Raw genomic sequence first — 22,144 nt, forward strand, 5'->3', positions numbered from 1 at the left:
TCGAGGAGAAGGCGGGCATGTGTTAGGCTTATTCAATGGTTCAAAACCAACTGCCACCAATACACCAATGGGAGTGGCTGGAAGGGCCATGGAAAAGAGGTCATGTAGATTATGCTGCACCATTCGAATGATGACTGCTTTCCATTGTGGTAGACACACACTTAAAATAGACTGAAGTAACCACTATGAAGACTGCATCCTCCAAGAGAACAATAGAAATGCTGGGTGAGATTCTTGCAAGATTCGATTACCCTGAGCAATGTGTTAGCAACAATGGGCCACAGTTTATTTTGCAAGAATTTACGAATTATCTAAAGGAGAACAGAGTCCAACATATTCAACCCACTCCTTATCATCCTACGAAATGGGCTGGCTGAAAGCTTTGATCAGACAATGAAACATTCATTGAAGGTAATCTGTGAGCAAGGATCATTGTCTAAACGACTAAGCCAATTCCTGATGGCATACAAGAATACAACACATTCGCCAACATGGTAAAATGTCAGTTACGCACAGCGTTTGATTTGCTGAAGCCACCTAAGGCCAGAGAAATTGTTGAGAGGAAACAGCAAAGTCAGGTTTTGTGGCGTGAGAACAAGGCTAAAGGTCATGTTTTTCCAAAAAGGTCTGGAAGTATCGGCAAGGAACGAGACCACCAGTGAGAAGTGGATACCTGCTATCATCTTAGCACAGACAGGATCAGTCTCCTACACCGTTCAAACTTGGGATGACGTAGTGTGGAGGAGGCAAGCTGATCAACTTTTAGCAACTATAACTAGTTTTCTAGAGACAGAGGCAACAGAGAGACCGCAACAAACTATGCCAAGTGAAGACCTAGACACTCCCTGAGAACCCGACAATATCAGAAACAACTGTGGAAGGCAGTATCCCAGTTAAAGACATTTCAATAGTGAGTCAATCTCCGAACACTTCGTCAACTTCGGTTGAGACAACTACAGACAACGCCCAAACTAAACCAAAAACTCCAGGCGTTGAGGTCAACATGATAGAGCAAATGCCTGAAGTTCGCTGACAAGCACACAAAAATCAGCATCCTTTGAAATGTCTAACTGATTGACTGTTGTATTTATTAATTGTTCATATTGTAAATTAAAATTCTTACGGTGATATTGTGTTTCATTGCATTCCACCTCCCACTCACCCTGTGAAATCAATACATTAATAGTTGTATTTTAAAAAGCACTGATCTCTCTTTGGTGCGGGGCGGGGAGTGGGGGGAGGGGGAGGGGTCTGGGGAAGCTCCCCTTTTCTTCTGGATTTTACATTCATAGCCACCCCCTACTGCGCTCCGAAAGCTAGTGATTCGATACAAACCTGTTGGACTTTAACCTGGTGTTTTAAGACTTCTTACTCTGCCCACCCCAGTCCAACGCTGGCATCTCCACATCATGGCCTTAAGAAATGGGGAAGGGAGATCTCTTCGTGAAAGAAGTCCCATCCCCCTTTGGCAATATTGACTTTGAAAGAGGCAGACAGAAGATCATCATCTCACAAGGCCAAATGGTTTAGATGGTTCCCAAATTTTATCCTGTGGATTCTGCTGGTGTCCCACAGAAATTACGGATGAAAATTCGTTCAGTGAACCACTTCAGGAAATTTAGGGCCATTTTAGGAAGCAGTAAATAAGGGTACTTAACTATTCTTGACCATTCATTAATTCACAATAATTAAATGCCAAACAACTTTGATTTTCAATTTTGTTACAAATAATTTGCTATTGTCCGCTGACCTGGACTGGTTTGATGCATTCAGATATATTTAAACACAATTGCAATTCAGCAGAATAAACAGCCAATCTTTCCTGATTATGAGTCTGTCTACGTATGAACAAAACATACTGTTAATAGCATTAACCCCTCTGCCGTTTTGAACGCTGTATTGAACCAGGATTAACTGCTGCGCCATTATCCTGGCAGTGTCAGGCTGGGGAATGGGTTCAAGCTGCAGAGTGCCCTGGGATTGATCTTTTTTCGACTCAAAGGTCATCACTAAAGAAACCAACTTGATTAGATCTGTTTTGTGATTATTTTATTTTTAATACTGAGGATACAAACCAGTTTGTTGTACTGAAAAATTCTGAACTTACTCAGCACCCTGATTCTGCCCATGTGGAAGTCACGATGAAAAGCAGGAAAATGCAGCATAACAACAACGGCATGCCTTTAATGTGAAAGTACATCCAAAGCTGCTTCCCAAATATGGAGAATCAAAATGGATGCTCAGTCATAAAGGATTACTGAAAACTACACCAAACAGAACAGCTTTGAAGAGATTTTTAAAAGTAGTAAGACGTATGTTGTTATGGAAAGGTTAATAAGAGGAGTTCCAAGATGAGGGCTGAGATGGTTGAAGGTTTTCTCAATAAGAGTGAGTTAAGGGAAGGCAGGTAGTTGTGTATTAGTTTGGAATCAGAAGACTGGTGCCTTTAGAGAGATTTTAGGGGTGGAGGAGATTGCAGAGCTAGGGTGGAGCAAGAGCGAGGGGGGGAGAGGGTAGGGAGGAATGATAGGGTATTAATAGACTAGGGTAAAGATTTAGAATTAGATGCATTGAAGGGTGGGAAGAAAATATAGTTTAAAAAAATTATTTTATGGGATGTGGGTGTCACTGACTGGGCCAGATTTATTGCCCACCCTTACTGCCCTTGAACTGAGTGACTTGCGGGACCGTTTAAGAATCAACCACATTGCTGTGGGTCTGGAGCCACATGTAGGCCAGACCAGGTAAGGACGGCAGATTTCCTTCCCTCAAGGACATCAGTGAAACAAATTTGTTTTTGCAACACTTTCTTCATGATCATCATCAGACTTTTAATTCCAGATATTTATTGAATTCAAAGTTAACCATCTGCCGTGGTGGGATTTGAATCCGAATCCCTAGAGCATTACCCTGGATCCCTGTCTAATGAAAATAACACTATGCCACCACCTCCCTGGATTATTGAGGATGGGGAGCTGAGCAAATGGGTCTTAGCACGGGATAGGATATGTGCACCAGAACTTTGGGAAGTTGGATTTGATGGAAATTAGCTGATAGGAAGCCAGTAAGAAATCCTGTTGGCAGTTGAATCTTAATGTGATTGAAGGGGTACAAAAGGGTTTCAGCATCACCATCAGAGTGGATCTCACTAATCTGTCAATCAAATTCATGGCTGAATAATCCTACGTATTGGTAAGAAGAAATAATTTGCATTCGTACAGCAGACAAAGATACCAAAGCACATCCTTTGACGCACTTTTACATTTTAATCACTGTTGCAATGTTGGGAAATGTGACAGCCAATTTACACACAAGGTCAAACAAACAGTAATGAACATATAATTTGTTTTAGTCATGTTGGTTGAGGGTTAAATACAAGCTAGGAAATCAGAAGAATTCTGGTGTCTTCTTCGAATAGTGCCATGGGATGGGATAATTTACATCCACTTGAGAAGATAGCTGGAATCTTAATTTAGAACCTTGCCTGAAAGATGGCATCGCTGACAGTGCAGCACTCCCTCAATACTGCACTGACGTGTCATCCTAGATTATGTGCTCAAATCCTGGAATGGAGTTTGAACCCAGTACTTCTGATCCCGAGGCAAGAGTACAACGATCAAACTAAGGCTGACACCGATTGTATGATGGTAGAGAGTGCTGGAATTGACAGTGTCAGTTTTTAATTCAGCACAAAGTTAACCTCAAAACAAATGCCGGATAATTGCTAATTAAAGTTTTGCTGTCTCAGAGAGGGAGGAAAATGAGGGGGTAAGTCAATTCTTCAATAGTTGGGAATTTGGCAGATATGTTGTTGCGTGTCTTCTTCCCTCTTGTTTGCAAAATGTTTCTCATTGAGGGGAGGGGAACTCAAGAGGGATAGACTAATAAGAGGATGGATAAAAACAACAGAATATCGAAATACATGAAGAATGGAAATCATTTGGGATGCAATTTTGGACAAACACATTTCTCTCGTAATAATCTGCATGTCAGAAGGCTTGAATTTCTTTTTTCATATCTATAGCACATAGAAATACAATGTAATGGTTTTTTTAAATAGTCATCATAATTATCATAATGGAATTAGAATAATATACCAAAAAATGCAATATTCTTATTCCTGCACTATTTGTAGAAATATATTGTTTTTTCACAAGTGGAAGGGACAATATTGCTTTAACACTGGTCATTGTTTTTATACAGTCTACAGCAGCTAAGAGAGAAATGAAAAACATATCAAAAAATCACATTGTTCAATTTAAGAGAGCACAGTATTGATTGTATTTTTTATTATCAGTTGTGATTGCTGTCAGAATATTGCTAATGGTTCAATATATTGTCCAAAATTGTGCTCTATCTTTTGCAAACACACATTTCCCAAATGTACAATCAGCAGATGTATTCTCGATTGGCATATTTTCATATGCAAAGCATGTACCCATTGTATCTACAGTAACCCGTCTCCCCAAGCAGCTTTTATGAAACACAATCTCACAGCACTGGAGCCTAAATAAAATTTCATTTGGATTTGGCCTCCTGCTGAGAGCGACACTGCTTTGTCTGAGCAGCGGAAGCAGTAAGCCAGAAAGGTATGTTCTGTTTCTCTCAAGGCTGGAGTGAGGGTTGAGGATCACAATCAAGTCGTTCATGCTGTCAGGATACGGAATCTCATCCTCATCCCATGCCGTTCTCCTCTTTTCCTTTTCTATTTTCTTTCTTGTGTTCTAACTCGTCCCTGCCTGTCCTCTCTACCTGGAGGACTGAATCATGATTAATGGTTTGTCTTTGCAAATCATGGGCTCTGCGATTAACTTGTTTATTCTTTTTTCTTCTCTTCTAGGTATTGACCATAAAAACACAGATTTAAAGAAAAACTACGTAAGTCGAATACATACTTTATTAAACTGCAAACCTCTCTAAAGTTGCAAATAAAAATTTTCTTGCAATCATGGTGAAAATCTCTGTAGCTGTGCAGTTAAAATAGACTGATCGAAAATGTTTTACTTAATTCAAAAGAAAACTTTAATTTGTGTAGCAACCTTCATGATTTCAGGAGGTCCCGAAACATTTTAAAACAATGAAGTACATTTGAAGTCTAGTCACCGTTCCAACTTAAAAAAATGAGGAAGCCAATTTTGGCAGAAAAAGAACAGCAAGAGGTTGTAATTACTTTTAAAAACCAGACTTCTTGCTGAAGCAACAAGCAAGTAGTTTTCCAGGATGTTAATGCATTGTCCTCAGAATCTGTAAGTATTATGTCTGTGCAGTTCTAGACTGTTTGGATGCATATCTCAATCACATTGATCATTTTATTAGTTTTACCGAACGTCGTTTGAGGAATACCTTTAATTTGTTCAGAACAAGGAATGCATGAAAAGCTGGACGCATGCATTCTGTGTACCATTTAACAATCAAACCAAGGAGGCACGTGATCAGGAATGATGAGTTGGGTGTTCTTGATCCGTGGAACACATAGAGGCCACCAACACTTAAAATAGTGCAACACTATTTTATTAAGTTAGAAACTGTTGAACATACTTTCACTGAGGGTTAACACGATGTTAGATTAAACTAAAGACCTATGCCTGCCCCAACCAGTCTATGCACTCAGCACATGGTGAAGATCTGTGCTGTAAGCTGTAAGCTCTGTCCTTCTTGGAGGCTGCATCCCGAATGAGTAGGAACTCTGATGCCCCTTGTCTTTATAGTGAGTGTGCTCTAACTTTGATTGGCTGCGGTGTTGTGTGTGTTGATTGGTCTTGCTGTGTGTCCATCAGTGTGTGTGTATCTGCACCATGATATACTGGTGTATATTATGACAAGGAATATCTGTATTTTGCAGTATCTTTGCTGTATACACGTCTTATGTTTTTAAAGGAACAGTGTATTGCAAAATATTTCATTCGGTTTAAATATTGGAGTGGGTGTTGAAATTCCACTGTAGTATGTTTAATGCATTGCTAATGGATTTTTGCTGTACTGCAGCCTGCACTATTTTAATAAAGTTGTTAACCCATTAACTTTATGTGGTTTAACAGTACACTGGAATTTGGCATGAACACTGATGCACTATCAATTACGACAAGACGAGAGTAGAATGTAATCGAGGCTTTATTACACAGAGATGTGTGGCCTCCTACAGCAGCTTACGAAATGGCTGCTGTTCGGAGAGCACACACATTTATACTCTGTCTCCTGGGCGGAGCCAGCAGGCAGGGATCTACCCCCATGCCTGTAGTATAGGGGCCTTACCGTAATCCCCATATATACAATATAATACAACAGTGGTGACTACCACATTCACCACCTGTTAAAAATGAGTCCAGCGGGGGTGGTGTAAAACTATATACATACAGATTGGTTTTAAAATTACAGAGAAGGTTACAAATTTAGACGATCGGGCACCTTGATCTGTCGTTGAGAGCGCCGCAGTGCTGGTGGTGACTCAGGCGTCGGCTTGGTCTTCGGTGACTCCGGGAGCATGTCGAAATCCTCTTCATCCCCGGGTGGGAGCAAGGGGAGGACAGATTGTCCTGGAGCGGGGGCTGCGGTGGGGTGAGCCGGGGGAGGGGAGGGTAGCGCGGGGCAGGGGTGAGGGCGGTGTGTGGGAACCCAGCTGGTGCCAGATCCCTGAGGGAGACTGTGTCTTGGCGGCCGTCGGGGTACGCTACATAGGCGTACTGCGGGTTCGCATGGAGTAGCTGTACTCTCTCAACCAACGGGTCCACCATGTGGAGCCGCACGTGCTTGTGGAGGAGAACAGGTCCTGGAGCTGCCAGCCATGTCGGGAGCGAAACCCCGGAGGTGGACTTCCTGGGGAAGGCAAAGTGACGTTCATGGGGGATTTTGTTGGTCGCGGTGCACAGGAGCAACCGAATGGAGTGAAGTGCGTCGGGGAGGACCTCCTGCCAGGGGAAGGCCGGGAGATTTCTGGACCGTAGGGCCAGCTGGACGGCCCTCCAGACCATCCCATTCTCCTGCTCCACCTGCCCGTTTCCCCTGGGGTTGTAGCTGGTCGTCCTGCTCGAGGCAATGCCCCTGTTGTGCAGGTACTGGCGCAGCTCCTAGCTCATAAATAAGGATCCCCGGTCGCTGTGGACGTAGGCGGGGAAACCGAACAGAGCGAAGATGGTGTTGAGGGCTTTGATGACGGTGACAGACGTCATATCGGGCGGGGCCTTACCGCAATACCCATATATATAATATAATACAGTAGTGGTGACTACCACAAACACATGAAGCAAAACAGTAAAAATACCACAGAGAGTAACTCAGACTTATCTTTTAAATAAATCAATTAATTTAGCCCAATCCTCATACAATGTGTGAAAATGTGAAGTTGTTCATTTTGGGATGGAGAACAAAAGAACAGAATATGGAGAAAAACTGCAGAAAGCTGCAGCATATAGGGACTTGGAGGTACTTGTGCACGAAACACAGAAAGTTAGCACATAGGTGCAGCAAGTTTGGAAAATAAGAATTGGGAAGTGTTGCTGCAACTGTACAAGATACCAGTGAGAGCACATCTGGAGTATTGTGAGCCGAAGTCCCGCCGATAAATTGCCTGTCCCGCCGGCGTGGATTAAACCACCTTTTGAACGGCGGGACAAGGCGGCGTGGGCGGGCTCCGGGGTCCTGGGGGGGCACGGGGCGATCTGGCCCCGGGTTGTGCCCCCACGGTGGCCTGGCCCGCGATCGGGGCCCACCGATCCGCGGGCGGGCCTGCGCCGTGGGGGCACTCTTTCCCTTCCGCCTCTGCCACGGTCTCCACCATGGCGGAGGTGGAAGTGACTCCCTCCACTGCGCATGCGTGGGAAACTGTCAGCGGCCGCTGATGCTCCCGCGCATGCCCCGCCCGGGGATTTCATTTCCGCGCCAGCTGGCGGGGCAACAAAGGCTGTTTCCGCCAGCTGGCGGGCGGAAATTCCTCCGGCGTCGGCCTAGCCCCTCAATGTTGGGGCTTGGCCCCCAAAGATGCGGAGCATTCTGCACCTTTGGGGCGGCGCGATGCCCGTCTGATTGGCGCCGTTTTGGGCGCCAGTCGGTGGACATCGCGCCGTTTCGGGAGAAGTTCGCCCACAAAGTCATTGGGCACGATTGAACTAAAAAAATCCAGAGTCCGTTCTGGGCAGGAATCAAGGGGCCGTACCCAGCGCTTTTGGCGCTCTGGTATTTTCTCGGTTCTGGCAGCGAATTCCTGGCCGAGGGTGTACTTAATTGCATATCCAACACTGAACATCTCAAACCAGCGGAGCTCCGCAGAGCAGGAAGAGATCGGGGTGCCACTGGACCCCATCCACCAATCCCCAACTCACCTGTTGAGGGATCCTCGTGCCCCACACCCCATCACACTGGCAGGGAACCACTGGGCCTAATCCCCAATGCATGCAAAATGCTAGCCTGGCACCTTGGCACTTCCAGCATGGCACCCTGGTCTGCAGTGCCACCTGGGAACACTTGCAGTGCCATATGGACAACCTGTCAGTGCCAGGGTGGCACCTAGTGGCACTGCCAGGGTGTCATCTGGCAGTGCCAAGGTGCCAGGTGGCACCAGCAGTGCTACGGTGCTAGCCTGACCAGAGGTCAACAACTCAGTGGCCTCTGATCACCTGGGAGACCTAGCCAAGTGATATTTCATCTGGTCCCTATTTGTGCTAAACGGTGCCTGACTGGGGTCTCCTCGGTGAAGTCGATAGATGCCGAATGGCCATTCGAGCCGGTGACAGCACAGCTAAGTGAGCTTTTAAGCTTTTAGCTATGCGAGTCAAGGTCTGGCCCATTGTGGGCGGCATCCAGATCGTGACATCTTGCAAGATTTTGTGAGGTGTAACGACCGCCGAGAATCCTGGGAGAGAAACTTCCAGTGGTGGGCATAGAGTGAAAGGCCACATATTTGGTAGCTCCCGCTCAAGGTGGAACTTTATGGTTGTTTCCCTGTCTGAGGGATGACATTTTTGGATGGAAAGAGGTGTAGGAGCGCCAGGAGAAGATGTAACTCCTCTGATGTGGCTGGTGGATGGATCCATGAACTAGGAGTGGGTCAAGAAGAATGGAGCTGTTGGAGCAGGAGAGTCTTCGAGGTGAGTCACAGGTTAAGATGGCAGAGGGCAAAGTGCCTGTTTTGCCTGCCCAGTGGTCAACAGAGCAGCTGGTGGACTTTTTAAATGATAAGTTCAGTCAGGAGAGGAGGGAGGTCCTGGCGGACCTGGTCAAGGTGGTGAAGCCGCTCAAAGTATGCATGGAGGGAGTGGAGCAGAGGCTGGAGTCCCAGGGCCGGGCGATCCAGAAGGTGGAGGAGGCGGTGAGGAGCACAAGGAGCAGCTCGCCTCATTGGTGGCTGAGGTGGGGGTGATGTGGGAGACCCAAAAGAGGCTGACGGTGGAGGACCTGGATTACCACTCCAGAAGGCAGAATTTGAGGATCGTGGGGATGCTTGAACGCATTGAAGGAGCGGAAGCCGGCACATATGTGGGGAGACGATTCTTCGGTGTGCGAGGCAGACGATGAGATGCACCTGGGAAGGGGATGAGCTGCGGGTGTATCAAGACCTGGGCGCAGACCTGTCAAAGAGGAGGGCCGGGTTTAACCGGGTCAAGGCTGCCCTCTTCAAGAGGGGGTGAAGTTTGGAGTGCTGTACCAGGCCTGTCTCTAGGTGACTTTCCAGAATCAAGAATATTATTTTGGTACGCCAGACGAGGCGATGGAGTTTCTGAGGGACAATGGACTGGCAGGAGAAGGAGGACATTAAACCTTTGAGGAGTTGTGAGGAGATTTCTCTGTTATTGGGAAACTTTTTCACCTTTGAAGTGTTTTGGTAGGTTTGTTGGCGGGGGGGGGGGGGGGGGGGGTTTGGGGTACATCAAGGGTGAGTGGACCTTTTTCTGTTTCTTTGCTTCTGGGGGAGTGTGGATGGGGGGGGGAGGGGAATCGGAGGGGTGGGTAGGAGGTTTGGAGGCCTGGGCAGGGATTGTCATGCTATTTGGGTGGGCTAGTTAATGGGAGCACAGTGGGGGGTGGTCAGGAGGTAGGTGCAGTGGAGGGGGAAGGGCCTGTTGTTTTGTTTAGGAGGGGGGTGAGGTTGCTGACAAGGGTGTGGTTGACATGGTGCAGTTGAAAAAGGAGTTATGGCGGTGGACATCTGAGGGTGGGCCTGGAGGGTCACGTCACACGAGCCGGGGGAGGGCCCAAAAAGGAATATGGTTGATCGGCAAGGGAGCGGGCCCACCCTACCGGACCGGTCACTTGGAACGTGAGGGGACTGAATGGGCCGGCCAAACGGTCATGTGTGTTTGTGCACCTGAGGAGTCTGAAGGTGGACGTGGCTTATTTACAGGAGACGCACTTGAAGATAGGGGATAAGGCAAGGCTGAGGAAAGGAGGGGTAGTGCAGGTGTTCCATTTGGGATTGGACATGAAGACAACGGAGGTGGCGGTGTTGGTGAATAAGCAGATGGCGTTCGAGGTGGGGAACATTGTGGCGGATCGGGGAGAGGTTCATGATGGTTAGTTGGAGGCTGGAGGGGTGCCGGTGGTCCTGGTAAACTTTTGCGCCCCGAATTGGGATGATGTGGATTTGATGAGGTGGATGCCGGGGAAGATCCCTGACCTGGACTTGCACCAGTTGATTATGGTGGGGATTTTAACATGGTCATTGAGCCAAGTTTGGACTAATCAAGCCTGAGGTTTGCGAAGGTGTCAGCGGTGGTGAGGAAGCTGAAGGGGTTTATGGAGCATATCGGGGGGGGAGGGGGGGGGGGGGTTTATGGAGCATATCCGGCAAGGGGGGGGGGGCAACCATGGAGATTTGGGAAGCCGAGGGCAAAATAATTTTCGTCTTTCTCCTGTGTGCACAGGGTCTACTCCCGGATTGACTTTTTGTGGTGGACAAGGCGTTGCTGGCAGGGGTGGTCGACTCGCCGTATTCGGCGATTGTGGTTTCCGACCACACGCCACGCTGGGTGGATTTGCGAGTAGATCAAGGGGGGGGGTGGAGACTGGATGTGGGGTTGTTGATGGATGAGGAGGTGTGCGAGCGCATGAGGCTGCCATTCAGGGGTATGTAGAGCTGAACGATACGGGGGAGGTCACGGCTACCACGCTGTGGGAGGCACTCAAGGCGGTGGTTCAGGGGAGTTTACTTTGATTCGGGCACAGAAGGAAAAGACGGAACGGGCAGAGATGGCAAAGCTGGTGGAAACGATTCTGAGGGTGGACAGGAGGTTTTCGGAGGCCCCGGATGCAGGGTTGTTGAGGGAGAGGCAGAGGCTTCAGATGGAGTTTAGATTGGTGTCCACGGCGAAGGCAGTTGCGGAGTGCCAGGGGGGCAATATACAAATATGGGGAGAAGGAGAGCAGGATGTTGGCCCACCAGCTGCGGAAGCAGGAGGCGGCATAAGAGATCGGTAGAGTGAAGGACTGGACGGGAAGGGTGGTGTTGGACCCGGTGGAGATGAATTTGATGCTTGAGGATTTCTATATGTGGTAGTAAGCGTCGGGAGCCCCCAGCCGAGAATGCGGCAGTTCCTGGATGGGTTGGAGTTTGCCAGAGTGGATGAAGAACTGGTGCAGGGATTGAGGACCCTTATTAGGTTGAGGAACGTGTTGGGAGAGTATGGGGTGAGCAGGCAGGGGAGGTCCCGGGCCTGAATGGGTTCCCAGTGGAGTTTTGCAAAATGTTTGGGGGGGGATCTGGGACCGTTGCTGGTGAGGGCATACACTGTCGCAGGCATCCATCTCTCTGATATTGAAAAAGGATAAGGATCCAGAGCAATGTGGATCAAACCATCCCATATCGTTGCTGAATGTCGACGCTAAGTTTTGGCGAAGGTGTTGGCTTTGCGAATTGAGGACTGTCTCACCAGGGGTGATACGTGAGGACCAAACGGGGTTTGTGAAAGGGAGAATGTTGTTGGCAAATGTGAGGAGGCTGCTCAATGCTATTATTATGCCCCGGAGGGGCAGCACGTGGAGGTGGCAGTGGCGATGGACACAGAGAAGGCTTTCGACCGAGTGGAGTGGGAGTACCTGTGGGAGGTGCTGGGGCAGTTCGGGTTTGGGCAGTCGTTTGTGGACTGGGTCCGGTTGCTATATAGGGACCGATCACAAGTGTGCGGATGAACCGGCTAAGCTCAGAATACTTTGGGCTGCACCATGGGATGAGGCAGGGGTGCCCACTCTTCCTGTTGCTTTTTGCCTTGGCTATAAAGACATTGGCAATGGCACTTAGAGGGTCGAGTCACTGGAGAGGGATTGTATGGGGGTGCGCAGAGCACAGGGTTTCTCTGTAGCAGACGACCTGTTGTCATATATATTGGACCCATTGGGTGACATTAGGAGCCTTATGGGGATTTTGGAGGACTTTGACCGGTTCTCTGGGTACATTGGGACCAGAGGGCAGGAGAAGAAATTAGGGGAGATGCCGATCAAGGTGGTGGGAGCGAACTTTAGATACTTGGGCATTCAGATGATGTGGGGTTGGGCGCAGCTGCACAAGTTGAATTTGACTCGGCTGATGGAGCAGATGAAGGGGGATTTTCAGAGGTGGGACATGCTGCCACTGTCGTTGGTGGGATGGGTGTAGACAATGGTGATGACGGTGCTGCCAGAATTCCTGTTCAGATTTCAGAACTTCCTGATCTTTGTCCCGAAGTCATTCTTTAAGAAGGTTAATGCACTGATGTATGGGCGGGGAAGAGCCAGCAGGTCAAAAGGGCTTTCTAGGAGGTGGGGGGGGGTGCTGTTGCCGAAAATAATGAATTACTACTGGGCAGGGACCATCGCTATGATTAGGAAATGGGTAGTGGGGGAGGGGTTGGTATGGGGGCGGACGGAGGAGCCTTTCGTAGGGGAATGAGCTTGAGGGCATTGCTAACGGTGCCTCTGCCGTTCTCGCCAGCCAGGTACTCCGTAAACCCAGTGGTGGAGTCGCTCTTGAGGGTATGGGGGCAGTGGAGGAAGCGTGGGCACAATCTGTGATGCTCATAGGTTTGCACCGGGGCAGGCTGGATGTGAGGTTTCGGGGGTGATGGCAGGCAGGGATTGAGCAATGTAGGGACCTGTTCGTAGGGGGTGGCTTTGCGAAATTAGAGGACCTGGAGGAAGAGTATAAGCTGCCCAGAGAGAATGGTTTCAGGTACTTGCAAGTCCGGGATTTCATGAGGAGGGAGCTGCCATCCTTTCCTGAGTTACCACTCTTGGGGCTGCAAGATAAGGTACTGTCGAGGGAGGGGGCAAGGGAGGGGAAGGTGTCCAAGGTCTATATAAGGAGCAGATGGGTTGGGATATTGGGCCACGGAAGTGGGAGAAGGAGCTGGCTGGGGAGGGGTGGTGTAAGTGGAGGCTGGGATGTGGAAAGAGGCTCTGTGGAGAGTGAATGTGTCCTTGTTGTGTGCGAGGCTCAGTCTTATTCAGTTTAACGTAGTCCACAGAGCGCACATGACTGTGGTGAGGACAAGTAGAGGATAGGTGTGGGCTGTGTGCGGGGAGGCCTGCAAACCATGTCCACAAGTTCTGTGCATGTCCTAAGCTAAAGGGGTTCTGGCAGGGGTTTTCAGATGTAATGTCCGAGGTGTTGGGGGTAAAGGTGGCCCCGAGTCCAGAGGTAATGATATTTGAGGTGTCGGAAGACCCAGGACTCCAAGGGACGAGAGAGGCCGTTGTGTTGGCCTTTGCCTCTCCGATAGCCCGAAAACAGATTTTGCTTGGAGGGACTCTGAGCCACCAAAAGCGGGGGAGGATCCCGGGACATGTACTGTATGCATCCCGTTCGAATTCTGGCCAGAAGTGGCCGGTAAATCGCACCCATTATTTTGTTGGAGGCAGTTCAGAGAAAGTTCAGTAGGATCATTCCTGGTATAATGGGATTGTCTTATGAGCAAAGGTTAAACAGGTTGGGACTCTACTCATTGGAATTCAGAAGAATGAGAAGTGATCTTATTGAAACATATAGGGCGGGATTTTCCGACTCCCCGCCAGGTCCCCGTAATCGCCGTCGCCGGATTTTGGGCGGGGGCCGGGTTTACGCTGCGCCGATCGCGGGCCGTTGGCAATTCTCCTGGCCCCGATGGGCCGAGCAGTCGTCGTTTCATGGCCAGTCCCGCCGGCGTGAAATAGACATGGTCCATCACGGCGCGACTTGGCTTGTAGGTCGGCTAGGTGAGTCCTCGGGGGGGGGGCGCAGGGGAATCCGGCCCCGTGGGGGGGCCCTCACGGTGGCCTGGCCCGCGATCGGGGTCTCCTTCCGCGCCGGCCTCTGTCGGGCTCCACCATGGCCGGCGCGGAGAAGAACCCCCTTGCGCATGCGCAGGAACACACCGGCCGGTCTGTGCATGCGGTTCTGCGCATGCGCCAACTTGCACCGGCACTTTGGCGCCAGTTGGCGGACCCCAACCCCTCCAGCGCCGGCCTAGTCCCCAGATGTGCGGAGGATCCCGCACCTTCCGGTCGGCCTGACGCCGGTTGATCCCGCCCATAGGATTCTTAAGGGGCTTGACGGGGTAAATGCTGAGAGGATGTTTCTTCTCTTGGTAGAGTCTAGGCCGAGAGGGCATAGTCTCAGAATAAAGCGGTGCCAATTTAAGACTGAGATGAGAGGAATGTCTTCCCTCAGAGGGTTGTGAGTCTTTGGAACTCCTTGCCACAGAGAATTTGTGCATATTTAAGGCTGAGGTGGATAGATTCTTGGGGCGGATTTCAATCAAAAAACTTTGCCTGAGTTTGGTGGGTGTTTCCCACCATCTTTCTGGGTGATATCCGCACCGGTATTCATTCGTACTGGGTGCGATCAAACAGCTCTGCTGCACCAGAAAAGCAATGCCACGGCGCAACATGGGCGATAGAAGCTGGGAGACCCTGCTCACCGGATCTACCCAGCTCGCAACACCTCGCGAGATCTAACGCAATCTCACTAGACGGTGTGATGCAAATCCTTCCCATTGTGGGTGGAAACACTTCTTAGCAAATCTGCATATTAGCACGAGCCAACGAGTCTGGGCACCTTGCACTGCCAACCTGGCACCCTGACAGTGCCAGCCTGGCACCCTGACAGTGCCACCTGGGTGTCAGCCTGGCACTGCCAAGGTTCCCAGGTGGCTATTACAGCTGGCAGGGGCACTGCCAGGGTACCAGGTCAGGATTGTCAAGGTGCCAACCTGCCATTTTTAGCGCTGCAAGGATCGGGCTGGGGGTGCCCTGCACGGGTATTGGAGGAAGTGCAGGGGGCCCAGGAACCCTCTCATAGTGATTTGAGGCTTGGGGAGGTCAGGGGTCGCATCAGAGCTCCAGAGATTTCGACACCATTTTTAAATGGCGTCCCGAACTCTCACTACACTGAGGGGTTCCGGCGAGCGGAGCTCCGCAGTGCAGAAAGCTGGGCTACGTGCCGCCTTGGCCGCGCGTTGCCCGCTGAGGACCCCTATCTAACCCGAGTGTCGCTAACAGCATCCTATTTCTCAGCGCAGCGGGCGCCAGGAAACACGTGGCTAAACGCGCTCACTATGGGACTTTGTTCCCATTTAATTAAACCATGCCTACTTTGTCACTTTTTGGGGCTTTTGGGAGTTCCTCCCTGGTCTGGCCCACACTTAGAAATTGTTTGATCACTGGGGAGCTGAACACGCCGACGAGACCGACTCCTCAGAAATCGATCCACCGTTTTGAAAGGATGCCCGATCTCTGAGTGAGCTTGAGGGTCCCCCAGACCCCTCACACCCAGGCAATGCAATGTCACTCTCTGCACACTTGGGCATTACCCCACACAACCCTAGTGATGACATCCTGCAATGGGGTCACTGAGAGCCCCCCTTTTCAGGCCTCCTCTCCCTGCTTTCAGGCCCCCCCTCCACTTTCAGAACCCCCACCATTCAACCCCCCAACCTTTATGACGCCGCTTCATACCCGCCATTCACCCCTAATCCTTCATACCCCCCTCATCCCCCTTTTCATGGGCATGGCCCCCTACAGGCCCCAACCCTTGGCAGTGCTACCCTGGCAACTGGGCACTGACACCCAGGCACCCTGGAATTGCCAGCCTGGAAGTGCCAATGTGCCCTGGTGCCAGAGAGAGAGTCAGGGTACCACCCTGCTCTGCCCCCAGCCACCCAGGGTCTCCAATGATCTGGAAGACCTCCTCGGTGCCATTAAACCTGGTCCACATTTGAGTGGACCAGTACTAAATGGCACCCAGTTGTGGCCTCGCTGGGGAGGCCATTAATTCCTGCACTGGGAGAATCCGGCACATGCATATTTAAGTAAGCCTAATTCAGGGCTGGTTTAGCACAGGGCTAAATTGCTGGCTTTGAAAGCAGACCAAGGCAGGCCAGCAGCACGGTTCAATTCCCGTACCAGCCTCCCCGAACAGGCGCCAGAATGTGGCGACTAGGGGCTTTTCACAGCAACTTCATTTGAAGCCTACTTGTGACAATAAGCGATTTTCGTTTCATTTCATTTCATATATGTTGATTTGGATCTCACCCGTGTTGGGCAAGATCCAGATTGCGACGTCTCGTGAAGTTCAGTTGAGAGGCCTCTCACAAGATTCAATGGCCTCGTCACAACATCAAGTTGGGCACAATGTAGCTGTTGAATCACACCCTTGATCAGCAAGGGAATTAAGGGTTATGGGGAAAGGGAAGGAAAGTGAACATGAGGAATGTCGGATCGCTAATGATTCTATTGAATGGAAGAGTAGCCAACTCCTGTTCCTATTGCTTATGGTCTTATGGCTGGTACCACTTCCCTCCAGAACAGCAAATAACTGCCTGTGATCCTAATAGGTCTACCGCCTATCTGAGAAATCGAATTATCCCCAGGTATAAGGAAATGAACAATCTAGCCTAAAAACCTTGACCAGGTTGAAAATAGTGGCTGAAATGAAGGCTGATCAATAAGAATTCAATGCAGTACTGCATATCTTTACATGTTTCTCCCATCAATGATGGGAGTTTTACATTATTGAATTAAAACACAGGTAAGGGGCTGAATCTTCCTCAGGGCTAAGGAAAACCTGACCTGCACATTTTTGTGGCTCAAACTGCACACTCAACATTTGCATTTTTGTCTTTCCACCGAGGGTCTGGTTCACTGCAGTTTTTGAGCTGTTATTTGTTGTGGGATGAGTGTGGATGCAGAGGTGAGCCTGTTAGAGGTCCTGCCTCAGTTCTCCAAGTATCCTAGCTCCCAAAAGTGTTTAAAGGCCCCCTAAACCTCACCCCCCCAATTTGTTCACCTCCCCCCACTTACCTCATGCCCCCTCAGATCATCGATGCCACCTCTATGCCCCCCATCTATCCTCCATTGCCCCACCGGGAATGCAATATGTAGAGTCCTCAGATTCCATGCAGTGTTAATAGAAAATACTTTACATTCCTTGGAGAAAAAAAATGAACCCATCACCGTCTAAGAAAAACCTTCAAATCACTGATGTTACCTGAAAGAAAATGCAATCTGCTGTGTGAAAAAAAATCCTTGTAAAACTTGTAGTCTTATTAGTTTGTGCTAACAAAACTCATTAAAGGCAGAAGCTGTTATTAAAACTTCTTGAAACTGTCATTCACCCTCAGATGAATACCGGTTAGCTCAGTTGGCTTTATGGCTGGTTCATGATGCGAAGCAACGCCAATAGTGCAGGTTCAATTCCCTTTATTCAAGAAGCCCCATATTTTCAACCTTGTCCCTTGCCTCAGGTGTAGTGACCCTGAGATCAAATCACCACTCGTAGATAAGGGGAGAGCTCTGTTCCTCTGGAACTGCAGACATTTACACATTTTATTGTACTGCCAGCCATTAAGCACTTGAAACTCAGGGTAGGATTTTCCAGCCCTTCCCACTGGAAAGAGCCCACTGAAGGCAACCCCCTGCTACAGATCACAGGCGGTGGGGCAGGCATGCCATACAAAATGCCATAGACTTTGGCAGGACCAGAAGATGCCACAAACGGCCAATATCGAGCCATCTCTGCCTGGGGGCGGGGGGGGGGGGGGGGGGGGCAGAAAATCCTGGCCTCAGTGAAGTATTGCTAATGGCCACAGCTGTCCAAACAACAGACTGCTCTGTGGGAAGGAAATAACAGAAGGTGTTCATTTCTATTTCAAAGCAAAGTGCCTGCAAATCAAGGTAGGAAAGCAGATGGTCAGATTTGTTTGTCAAATGTCAAAACCAGACTTTTTTTATCAGCCAGAGCCATTTAAATCACAGTAAGAAAGATGTTAGCACAGGCTGACAGGACATTTTGATACAATTTCTCACTATATTGTGGTGCTATTTCCATGCACTGTAATGTATGTGAACAAATACACAATGCTGGTCAATGTAAGGGTCGACCTACCTGTAAAAGACAGATCCGTTTGATGAATCACTGCATTTGAAACACATCTACATTGCAATGCAGCACCTAATAGTGACATTTGAAAGTGTGAAATCACTTACCTTTCAGAATATTCCAGATTCCTCAGCAGGATTTCCATTTTCTTCACAAAAACGACATGCTTTTAATGGGCTTCTAAAAACCCTCAACACCAGATGCAGATATGTGCAGGGGAAAATTGGTTTGAATTTGCATTTTAAAAGGGGAATCCCAAACACGGCTGGGGGCAGGTGTTTTTGCACATGATTTCTGACCCACAGAAAGGCCAGAGGGAAATGGCATGGGGCCGGGAATGCAGAGCACAATCGGATTTCCTTCAAGGAAAAATGAAGTTTGGCCATTGCACACTGAAAAGCCTTCACACAAAGAAAAAAATTCAGCCCAAGATATTTTAATTGAAGATGATTGGAACTAGTATCACAATATTAAATTGGCCGTTGAAGATACGACTCCTATAATCCCACAACAGCTATCGCAGAACCAGCTCATTTGAAATCATTCCACTGTAAACCTTTTATCCACATTGCCTGTTTCCTACGGTTTGAAATTTCCAGAACTTTGATCAGCCATGTTAGATCCAGAAAAGTGCTGGTCAAAGAATTAGGGCGCAATTGAGCAGAATTGTGTTACAGTCTGCTGAACAGCACGTTTAGCGGTGTGTTGAAAAACATCCAGCGATTTAACAGCACTTTGCCATTTTCTTGACCTTGGTGAGTTTCTCACCTCCGAGGCTGCACTTTGAGGGATATCCTTCTGGTGAAGCTCACCAGCAGGGAAGGCTCCTCACAAATTCGGAAGGCTACCCCGATCATAACCCCTCCCCCCCCTTCATGCCCCTCTCCTGTTTCTGACCACATCTCACCCCCGCAATTTTGGGAAGCCCTTGGAATCCTCCCTCACCGTCCCTCTACCCAGTAAGGGCCTCCCCCGGGCCTGATCCCTGGCAGTGCCAACCAGGCACGTGGGCATCCGGGCAGTGCCCCTAGCACCCTGGATGTTCCACCTGGGCACAGTACCATTGTGGCACCGTGGCAGTACAAAGGTGCTTGAGTGCCAGAGGGAGAGCCAGGGTGCCACCCTGCCCTGTCCCCAATCACCCAGCCCTGTTGCCGACCACCCTGCCATCTCCAATCGCCTGGATGTTCCCCCCCCAGGTGCCGTTATGCCTGGTCCACGTTTGTGTCGGCCAGTACTAAACGATGCCCTGCCAAGATCTCCCAGGCGTGGCCAGTGAGTCCCGGACCCCGGGCCCTGGGGAATGCGATGAACACATGTTTAAATGAGCCTAATAGCTCATTTAAATATTCATGTTTCAAATAGTCTGATCTTGATCACGCCCAGTGGGGGCGAGATCCAGATTGCGATGTCTTGTGAGATTCCGTTCAATTCGCAAGAGGCGCTTCGTGTGTCGCCAATCTCAAGAGAGGCCTCTCGTGGGTTTCAACAGTCTCGACCTGACATCATGGCAGCCGTGACGAGGTTGCTGAATCACGCCCCTAGTGTTCTTCGGCTGACATAACTGATAGTTGCAATTCATCTAGGACTGTTTAACTTTATATTAATATACATTTATAGAATAATTTATATATAGATATTATATTAAGCTACTCTGTCTTATGCAGAAAATATACATATTATCAAAATGATGAGTTAATTTTTTGATATAGGTATGTACATTACAATGTTGATCAATATATATTCATAAGCATATATAACAGACTGCTCTGCGTTAATCAGCCAACATGTATATAATTCATCGTACAGCTGTCTGTTCTTTTTTATTTGAACTTAGGATGTGGGCATTGCTGGCAAGACCAGTATTTATTGTCCATCTCTAATTGGATTTGGGAAGGTGGTGGTGAGCCACCTTCTTGAACCACTGCAGTCAATGTGGTGTAGCTCCACCCACAGGGCTGTTAAGGAGGGAGTTCAAGGATTTTGACTCAGCACAGTGAAGGAACGGCAATATATTTTCAAGTCAGAAGTCAGGGTGGTTGTAACTTGAAGGAGACCTTGCAGTTGATGGTGTTCCAAAATGTCTGCAAGTGGACATTTTAGGTTGCAGTTTTGGAAGATGCTATCAAAGGAACAGTGGGTGGGAGTCTCTGTTTCTGAGACTAGGAGCTGGATACTCCCACCCCCGATGCCCAAATTGCGTTCGACGACAGGGCGGAGAACCCCCAATGATGCTGAAATCGGGGGCAGCGCCGCTTTTGCAATGCTCCACCCCTGAAAAGCGCACGCCGTATCCACGGCCTCCGTACGTTGGCTGAGACCCGCCCCCGACCGGCCGAGTTCCCGACGGCATGGGACACGTGTGGTCTCACCCGTCAGGAACTCAGCGTGGTGGCTGCGGACTCAGTCCAGTGCCGCCTCAGTCGGGGGAAGGCCGATCTGCGGGCAGGGGTGGACATATTCGAGGCTGGGGCACTGTGGTGGGGCGGTCCGGGGCACAAGAGCCAGCCGAAGGGCAGGACAATTTTGCGGGCCGGGTCTGGGAGCGGCATCCGCCATGAAGCATGGGGCAGTCGCTGCAGGCCGTTACCGTGCACATGCGTGGCCACGGACCCGCCAATTTTCCAGGCTGTATCGACAGCGAGAGGGAATCGGTGGCTGTTTCATGACGATTTTTCCCATTGTCATGCCGGCGCGGGGACTTAGTCTCCAGAACGGAGAATCCAGCCCTAAATGTTGACACTGGTGCAGAATTCATGGACTTTCACAACAGCAAAACTGGCACTGAACCTGGACCGATTCAGTGACTGTGGAGGGGCTCGCATCAGCACCATGTGGATCATAATCGATTCCAATGAAAAACGGTGCAGGATTCGCTGGGTCCACAATTGCCACTCGGGAGGTTGACAAGCTGCAGCTGCATATACACATTACAATCCCACACACACCATCACAGCCAACATGATGGCACTGGTTGTGCTGGAGCGCGCCCATACAGCTGATGGGTCAGCTGGGGCCAGAGGGCATCCCCTGGCCTGGGGGGACACCTATACGATCCGTGTTCACAGTGGGCAGTCAGCGGCTTGCGCAGCTGCATGGCTGCCTTTCCGGTTGCGGCAATAGTATTCTGTGCTCGTCCACCCTGACTCCACAGCCCACCTCCTGTCCAGCCCCCCCCCCCCCCCCCCCCACTATTCCCCCGGATCTGGCAGGAGCCTCCAGCCAGCGGCACAACTATTAGCAAACTAAGGCAATGTTGGACACTTTCCGTACCCCCACATTCCCTGGATACCTTTATCTTTTATAAATTCCTATGTCCAAATTTCTAATGGATTGTGGCTATGTATTTGATTGCCGAGCTTGGCCTTCAGGTTGATATTAATTGCTCGTGCAGTTTTCAGAAACAGCTTCATTTGCCAATTCTTTCACATTAATGGAATTTCCAAGATCCAGTACAGAAGGATTTATAAAACATTTTTTCTAAAATCAGAAACTTAGTTACTTGACAATACGATGATTGCATCTATCAATTTCCTTGTACTTTGTGTCTTTTAATGCCTTCATTACAGTTCTCACTTCAAAGCCTCAGCTTTTCCCAAAATCCTGGGCTTAGTGTTGATATTTTGCCCAGAGCTGTGACTCTGTGAGTTGAATTAATTTTGTAGTCTGAATATGTGCAGTGCAACAAATTTTCCAGAATGCATCAGTGCCACTCAAACACTGAGGGCCGGATTCTCTGATTTTGAGGCTATGTCCAGAGGAAGTGCCTAGTTTTACGATGAAAAATTTGGCGCCGTCCCCGCACTAATGCTCTGCCCGGTGGGGGGT

At 49.3% G+C, this 22,144-nt stretch overlaps 1 protein-coding gene across 4 annotated transcripts in view; it reads left to right on the top strand.

The window, feature by feature from the left end:
• LOC140391779 (PC3-like endoprotease variant B) overlaps positions 1–22,144 on the top strand; it is a 1,275,236-nt gene that overhangs the window by 767,664 nt on the left and 485,428 nt on the right. For all 4 annotated transcript variants that reach the window (XM_072476646.1, XM_072476647.1, XM_072476643.1 and 1 more), the window contains exon 7: positions 4,841–4,878. In XM_072476646.1, coding sequence (XP_072332747.1) covers positions 4,841–4,878 — 38 coding nt within the window. The remainder of the gene's footprint in view (positions 1–4,840; positions 4,879–22,144) is intronic.

The sequence above is a fragment of the Scyliorhinus torazame genome, chromosome 15, assembly GCF_047496885.1.
Source record: "Scyliorhinus torazame isolate Kashiwa2021f chromosome 15, sScyTor2.1, whole genome shotgun sequence".
Taxonomy (NCBI): domain Eukaryota; kingdom Metazoa; phylum Chordata; class Chondrichthyes; order Carcharhiniformes; family Scyliorhinidae; genus Scyliorhinus; species Scyliorhinus torazame.